At 40.9% G+C, this 8,680-nt stretch overlaps 1 protein-coding gene across 1 annotated transcript in view; it reads right to left on the bottom strand.

Moving 5' to 3' along the window:
• Positions 1–2,506: 2,506 nt before the first annotated feature.
• The window catches only part of LOC129866539 (uncharacterized), a 168,019-nt gene continuing 161,845 nt past the window's right edge, over positions 2,507–8,680 (bottom strand). Inside the window, exon 11 of the mRNA XM_055939308.1 lies at positions 2,507–4,401. Coding sequence (XP_055795283.1) covers positions 4,394–4,401 — 8 coding nt within the window. The 3' untranslated portion in view covers positions 2,507–4,393. The remainder of the gene's footprint in view (positions 4,402–8,680) is intronic.

Below are 8,680 nucleotides of genomic sequence, written 5' to 3'. Positions count from 1 at the left end.
CAATCACAGACCTAATGAGCAGCTGCCATAATTATTAATCGATTAAGATCTCTGGCAGCAAGGTTTTATAAACCCTGACTGACTGTGGCTTTTCTCTGGTTGCCTCTGTCTGTCACTCAGAGTGGCTGACAACCCACTGGGCACACTATGCAATTTCAATGTGGATAATTGGGTAATATTTAGTGAAGGCATTGATCAATGAGATTACAACCTATTCACACCCTCAAAAAGACAGACACAAGTTAGTTAAATTTCCAATGTGTTATCACTATGCATTCAACCATCTAAAAGCACAACCAAATTCCAATGGATAAACAATGTCTGATTTTTGGTTTAGTTGTCACCCAAATGTCTATCACAGCCCTTTAAACCATTTAAAAGCACAGCAAAGTTCAAATGTGAATACAATGTCCAATATTTGGTTTATTTATACAATAGAGTAATGGGATATCATTGTAATAGCAGAACCAAGTGACCTGGATTGTAGTTGAGATTACATAAAAACTACATTAAATGGTGTAAGTGATCAATGCCGTTCGAGATTCTGCATAGATTATTACAATACTTGTGAAGATCTCCACAGACCTGTGATGACCTATGCATGCTAGAGTATCTTGAACATCCACATGTCATGACTTGCCCTGATTGGTGAGGATTATAGGTGCCAGACCCCCCCCCCCCCCCCCCCCCCACACCAGTTGTATGACCGGTCGTATTGTATAGAGTATTGCGAGTGGAATGTGTGACTGTGTGACTGGAATGTGTGACTAAAAATATTTATAATCAATAATCATACAATCACAAGTGAAGTATACCAAAACACAGCTTAGCTTGTTGTTAATCCACTTATCGTGTCAGATTTTGTAAAATGTGCTTTACAGAGAAAGAAATCCAAGCTTTTGTGAGTGTATCAATCAATGCTACAACAGCTAGCCCCAAATTAGCAAGGTCACGAAAGTCAGAAAAGCAATAAAATGAATCGCTTACCTTTGATAATCTTCGCATAGCTAAGCTGTGTTTTGGTATATTTCACTTGTAATTCCATGATTATAAATATTTTTATTATTATTTTTGAGTTTGGCGCACTGCCAAATCAGCGGTTGTTTACGAAAATGATCCCGTAAAAGGGATCCGTGCGGCAAGAAGTTAAAGATTGATCTGATTGAATATAGGCCTTACTGTTAGTTAGGATAGTAGAATACACAATATGACATTTCTAAATTTGGTAGTGCAACAGCAGTTTTCCTTTTGTTATGTCAGTCAGTAGCTAGGTTTCCATCCAATTGGCGACAGATTTTCATGTGAATATTCTAAAATCTGCAAAAAGAAAATATGCACATTTTCCCACCAGTGCTGTGACCAAACGGACTTGTTGCGAATAAAATGTGTGTTGACATAGTGCACACAAAATGTACTTTTTCACTTAAGTTTTCATGTACCGAGTAAAAATATAAAGTGTAATGTGCTTCCATTGTATTTTCAACACTACTGACAGTTTGTCACAAAACCTGCTGGGTTTATTAGCAAATGTGCCTACTCTGGTCTTGGCACGTGTCCTCGAGCCAACAGCTCGCAGATACTGTAGGGTAGGCTGTGTAGGTAGGTTAGTCTACATGATGGGATTATTGTGGATAGGAGCAGAATATTTTGATTTGATCAATCATCATGTCACCAGAATCAGACCCTCAAAATGTATTGCATCAAGATCACCATGCACTTTTATTACCCTGTGAAGTTCATCAGAAGTTATTTAATCTGTAGCCTAATAAATGACTGACCAGGCACGCAAGGCACATGCCCAGGGTCTCTACCACACAGATAGCATATGCACATGGCATAAGTCATGGCAAAATGTTAAGAATTGCAGGAAATTATCTTGAAAACTTCCGCCATTGATTCTATTAGTCACTCTCACACAGATATCATATGAACGTCTTCACAATTGCAGGAAATTAGCTTTAAAAGTGCTAAATGTTCTCTCCATCATATGGCAAAATGTGTAGAATTGCAGGAAACTAGCTTCAAAATGGCACGGTTCTCTCTCCTCCCCATTGGCAAAATGAGTAGAATGAAATACATTTTAAAAATGCAAAATGATTTCTCTGCCCATGGAGAAATGTGTAGAATTGCAGAGAATTTGGTTAAAAGCTATATGTTTTTCTATGGGACGACCTCTAACAGGCACAGAAACCATATTTACGCCAGTGACCTTGAGTCTCCACTTTGCTATCAAAACCAGTTGGCAAACACACTTACTAGCCCTGTAAGTCAATCAATGGGGCTCACACAAACAATAACATGTATAGTGATGGGAATTACAGTAACAGCTTTATTAAATTAGTGCAAAAGACAGACATAACTCATTCAAAATATCATATTTTTCTTTGCTTTATCATGAATCATGGGGTCTTCCACACAAACCATACACACTTTTCTTTTTACGAGAGCAAAAAACAAACCACCAATTCAATAGCTTTCCTTGACCTCTTTGTGTGACTCCGGGGGGGGGGGGGGGGGGGGGTTAGTGGTAGTGAAACAAGACCATGTAACACAAGGCAGACAGATGGCCAATCTTCAAAGCAAATGAAAACTCCAGATCGGGGGTTGGAACCGGTTCAGGTTTCAAGGAACAGAATCAGAACAGGGAACGAAAGTGATCTATACTGTTCCGGAACAGAACCGTAATCTGAACAGCATGGGAACCAGTTAATAACGTTCCTTTACATTCCGGGCATTTTTTTTTCGGTATAAATGCAACAAAGCGCCTATGCAAAGCCCTCACTCAGAAATGTATTCCAGCGTCTCCCTGCCAGCTGAACATCTTTGCCAGCTGAAAATCTTTGCCAGTGTGTGCGCAGGCTACCTGCCTCTCCCACTATTGTAGCCTACTGACATTATAAGCATTATTCACAAGTTAGGGAGGGATTTTAAATTAGAAAAGAAGGGATTCACTTTTTCAATGCTAGTTAAGGATACTATATTTATCACGTTTCACATTGGATTTATTAACTACAAAAGGTATGGTTTTTAATTCTGGTAGCTAGCTCTGGTCCAACGTTAAGCCAACTCTCTAAAGTTCCTCCATTGAAGCCGATCCCTAGCAGGTATAATTATGTGGGCTTAATTCAGATAATGCATGTCATATCAAGATGCTCAACGCTTCAAGCCACATTGTTACCGTCGGAGAGTGCCGACCACTCAGCAAGACCGTGAGGTTCAACGGACGTTGAAAAGGCAGCAGGAGCCAAGACGCAGCCACAAAATTTCTGTCGCATCTCACGCATAGCAAGCTGCTCTATACGCCCTGATTGGTGAAATAATTTAATGTTGAGCTGAATGTAAAAAAAAAAAATCAGAAAAGGTACGATATAAATTGTTACTTTTTTGGGGTTTGAACCGGTACAGAACTTTATTTTGCAGGTCGGAACAGTGGAATGTGACAACAACAAAAAATGATTCTGTTCCTGAATAAAACGATTGAAAAATGATTTATTTTGGTTCCAACCCCAAAAATTGATTTACATAAAAAATAGGAAACACATCGATAGCATTAGAAATAGTGCCTAAAGTCCACAAAAAGGTTTCAGTTATTTTTCTTCTGTGAGGGTAATTGAAGAGCCTTCAGTCCAAGTACATAAGTTAATTAATATATTTGTACAATGGTAAAAAATAAAATATATATAGTGTACTTTTTAAAAAGTTTCACACCATTACTATAAAGATATTGTTTTCCACTCCATGACAACTAATGCAATAGAAACAAAATAAATCAAAAAAGACTCCAGAAACTTCTGACTTGAGAAGGCTTATGGCTACCATCTTGCCCACAGAGACCACAACCACTGCAGACAAAAACTGGCTTTTGTCTCTCATTACAGTAGGAAACAAGTTAAAATAAAGTAATACATCAAAAAGTAAATGCTTTTCCCCATCCAGTATCCAGTAGCTCAAACTATGCAGTGTTTCCTTGCCCAGTGAAAGAGTCCATTTAGGAGGTGGTGTCCATGACAACACAGCGATGGAGGGAGAAGACAGGCGGGCAAGGAGTGGGAGAGGGACGGGCAAGGGAGAAGACCAGGGGCAACGACAACTGTTCAGGTGAGGGGGAACAGAGCTAGGGGCGGTAATGGACATAGAGACGGGTGAGGTAGAGATGAAGGGGGGTTACTAAAACCTGGTGGGGAGCCTGGGACCACGCATGGGTGAGATATCGTTGGGACACCCAAGAAGCTCAGTACTACAGAGGTCCAGTCTGAACTGTGTTTTTTAAATTGTTTGCTAGTTGTTGTCGTTATGGTGAGAGGTCTTCTCTTTCCTTAGGCTTGATCACGTAGGGGAGATATGTTGTTTCTCTTCAGTGTTGTATGTAGACTACAGTAGATTTCAGCACAATTTACAGGCCTGAAAGGAGAGAATAGAAAAAGGAGAAGAGACAGGAAGAGAAAGATAAACAGATAGTTAAGGGTATCTTCAACACAGATCAGTTGCAATCAATTACACAAGACAGGTGATAGGCATCCTACATTAAAGATTCAGGATGGAGAGGACATAGAAGATTGAAATACACATTCTTGATTCTAGATTTAGACAGAATTTAGAAACGCAATGATCTGTCTTTTTAGCTGGACATGGAAACATCTCCGGGCTTGACAATGACACGTCCTCCTCTGTCATGTCCCAGTTGAATGGGACAATATATATGCATTTTCTATAGTGGTAATGTATCACACACTTCCAAAAACCAGCAGAAAAACATGTATCACAGCCAGGTACCTTTATATCTACACAGGGTCGTATATGAAGAGTTACATACAAGTAGAGTAGTAAAGGTATCATAAATATCTTACTATGATATAAATCAGATTACAGCATGATAACTTTTAATACACAGGCTGTTACAGATAGTGCTATCAGTATATATTGTACCTTTCCTCACACACAGACACACATACACACCGCAATATGAAATGTGAGATGTTGTCAATCCATCTGCCTCTCTCTCTCTGCCATCCCTCTCCTCCGGACTAATCTCCTTTCCTCTGTGCTGGTTCCACCCCTCATAGCCTGGTTCCTCTCTAGGTTTCTTCCTAGGTTTTGGCCTTTCTAGGGAGTTTTTCCTAGCCACCGTGCTTCTCAACCTGCATTGCTTGCTGTTTGGGGTTTTAGGCTGGGTTTCTGTACAGCACTTTGAGATATCAGCTGATGTAAGAAGGGCTATATAAATACATTTGATTTGATATGCTGTCACCGCGGGCTGTACTCAGAACTCTCTCCATATCTGTTTCTCTCTTTCTCTTTCTCTGTTATGAGTGTGGTTGTTTTTCAGCCCTGTCTGGACAGAAAGAACAGACCCTTCAGGACCATAGGACTGATCCTGCCTGAGCTCACGACTCCGTGCAGAAGTGTGTGTGTCGTTCCTGTTGAAAGTGGAGACAAGCTCTCGCTCTGCCGCAGAGCAGCTGTGTTGCTCAAGGTCTATATGCTACACAGATCTGCTATGTGAATGGGGGGACATTAAAAAGGCAATTTCTTTAGCCCATAGAAGAGGTATTTTATATCTGATATACAGAAAGAGATCAAATTTCCTGACCTTTACTGAAGACCTGTGAGTCTTGAGCTGTCAGTCCAAGAACAAATGCAGCGTAAGGGTTTAGGTTTATGTAGGTTTTCCTTTCGAGATCTACTAGTAAAATGCATGCAGTGTAGAAGAAGTTCATAAGTATCAAGTATATACATTTACATGATCACACTACTATTACTTTCCTTGTTAAATTGAGCATATGGCACATTTAGTCAGCTTGATATGTATTCTGACTGCAGCTACAGCTGTCTACAGCATGCTTTTCTTTGTTTAAGATTTTTGGGGTTGATTTAAGACTTTTCTGTTTTATATTATGTGATATCTGTCTTTCTCTTTTTCTCTGTCTTTCCTCCTCTGACTCACATACGATTAGAGAGTAGTTTGGAGAAATGTGAAATGTAATTTTGCGAGACATTCTGAAATGAATTGGCCCATAGACTTAATATTTTTCGGAGCGATCGAAGTGTGCCTGATTCAATGAGGGGGAATATCTAATGGGAGGTACTATTGATTTTTTTATTCTCACAGTTGTTGTTTTCCACTGGCCCTCTTTTCTATTGTGTAGGTGTAAGGGATTCTGAAAAGGAAATATAAGTTGAACAACACTCTGGAGCTGCGTGAGATAGGTTTTGAAAATGTAATGAGACTCTGGGAACCTTTATCCATGCATGCAGGCCTTGAAACATACCAATTGTTCCCCCTCTGGCTAAAAACTCATGGTCTGAAACATGAAAATACACAGATCAATTCACCTCAGCTCTCACATGGAGGCAAGGAAGTCCAGCAAAGAGCGGATAAAAGAGACACTTCCTTCCCTCACTCCCACCCACCTGAGTGAGAATGGGGAAGGAAATGTGACCATCAAACCTGCTGTACCTGGAGAGGCTGAGACGAGGAGGAAATGACGGAGAAAGAAAGAGAGAGAGACGGGGGGAGATGGAGAGAGCAAGAGAGAGAGGGAGAAAGGGACAGAGGAGGAGGCAGAGTGGGATAAAGGGAGACAGAGGGCTGTTTGATCTAATCACATCACCTTAATTGGGTGAAAGTGCTTCTGGCAGCAGTCAGCCGGAGTTGAGGCAAATGTGATAGCTCACAGGAGGGCTGCCCTTGTAAACTCCAGTCCAGCAGAATTACCATCCTCCCTGCCTGTCTGTGGATTTACCCTCCTCTCCTCCATCTTCATCTCATTCTCAATGTCAATATATCAAGAGACAAGTCTCACAGCATATGGTTAGCCATATCCAATATCTGCTACATTTCTGAAGAGAAGGAGGAATGCAAAGTTTGCCTTTTGAACATATAATCATATAGCAGCAACCCTCCAGCTTTGCTTCCCATTATGGCATCAACGAGAGTAGTTCTGACAAAACCAGAACCAACTCAAATAAAACATTTGATAGCATGAAAAGAAAATCAGTGCTCTTCAAATGATTCTTTGCCAAACATGAAATAGTTCTCAAAGTGCCATCATCCAGTAATGCAAGCATGACGAGACTAGACACAGTATAAAACATGACATTGGAGAACAATGTCAGGGTAAGAGGGTGAAAGTTTATCAGCCAGGTAATGTCATGCCTATTAAATTAGAACAAAGGGATTAAAAGAGGAATAAGGAATATTACCAAGGAGGAGGAGGATCCCATTTCTCCTTCTCCTAAATAATCTGCTCCTGTAACTGAGTGGATTAGAGCAGAGAAAGTGTCTGTTTGGGCAGGAAAGTGGATTTAAACATCACTGTGAAGGAATTGTTGTTGGTTTCTCTCTGAGATTCGTCAGCCAGTCTTTTATCAGATCTCTAGCCGTTTATAAAATCCCACAGAGCTCATCTCGGCCTCTGAGACAAACACTAACAACAATACACCCACACAGGGAATACGTGTAAAATATCCCCTAAAGAGCCTCATCAACCTTTAACTGATAGCTAATAACAGGAGCATCATTGTGAATGTGTCCCAATGCAGTCAACATTATACTACTATAGCACACCATCCAGCATCTCTGTTAGATTGGAAAACAGGCCGTGTTGGACTGTGGTGCTGGGCTGGTGATTCTGCATAGACTGCATAGAGGAGATTGCAGGAGGTTGCCTGAGCCTTGAGACAGCCCAATGGGAGTGGGAGAGGAAATGTCAACTTGTTTAATACTGCAGCCGCTCGTTCACCCATGCCTTTCACGTTATCACCTCCGCTCACATGTGTTTTCCTCATAAGCTTAATACATAAAAACCTATTCATCTTAACAAGCCAGTGGTGCCCACAGCACTCATGCGAAAAACGACTATATATTTACATGTTCCTGTCCATCCAACAGTCCCAACATCACATGATGCTAGACTTCCATTTTAGACCTGACAGAACCTGCTGGAGAGAGATAATACATACACACTGTCTTTCTGTCAGGCCATTCACTGACAGGGAGATAGGGGGCACTGTGGTCATCTCTGCCACACTGGCAAATTGGGTTTCCAATCTTATTTAGAGCATTTCCTCAACAAAATAGTGATACTACATTTATTAAAATGCTACTACCAATGGCCCTTATTTTGTTATTCAATTGCAAACAGTAAGCACCATCCAGAGAATTCGATCCACAACACAAGAACATACAAAACATACACCAGCTACATCTATGTGTTCTTTGACATATGAAATCCACTGTAAGCCCAGTTAGACTCTGTTGTCAGAGTTAAAGCAGCATAAATACAAGTGGGATTTGGTGTCTAATGAGTTACGGGTCTGTGGTTCTGCTACACGTCGATCACACTGTAGAGGCTCACACATCAACAGGGACTGACTAAGCTCCTGGATTCAGCCAGGGATTTAGCAGCAGTAAATGCTACAGTAGAATATCTGTGTTCCTCAACACCGGCTCTGTCCCAAAGGCTTACATACATCATTTAAGAGTGTGTAAAAGTAACACCACTGGAGTTCTTTATCCTTGAAAGGGATCAGGAGGGTACATGTGGACATGGATTTTTTCTGTGGGGCTGGGCAGAGAGACAGTCACTTTGGAGCCTGCTGCCCAGTGAGGAAGATTGATGGAGCAGCGTCTCTCCTTAGGTTGAGTGCAGTCCTCTCTAGGTGACTTACAGCAACCTCC

Source organism: Salvelinus fontinalis, chromosome 12 (genome assembly GCF_029448725.1).
Source record: "Salvelinus fontinalis isolate EN_2023a chromosome 12, ASM2944872v1, whole genome shotgun sequence".
NCBI classification, from domain to species: Eukaryota; Metazoa; Chordata; class Actinopteri; order Salmoniformes; family Salmonidae; genus Salvelinus; species Salvelinus fontinalis.
Note: the sequence above shows the minus strand (reverse complement) of the source record. Positions and strands in the feature narration are given on the sequence as shown.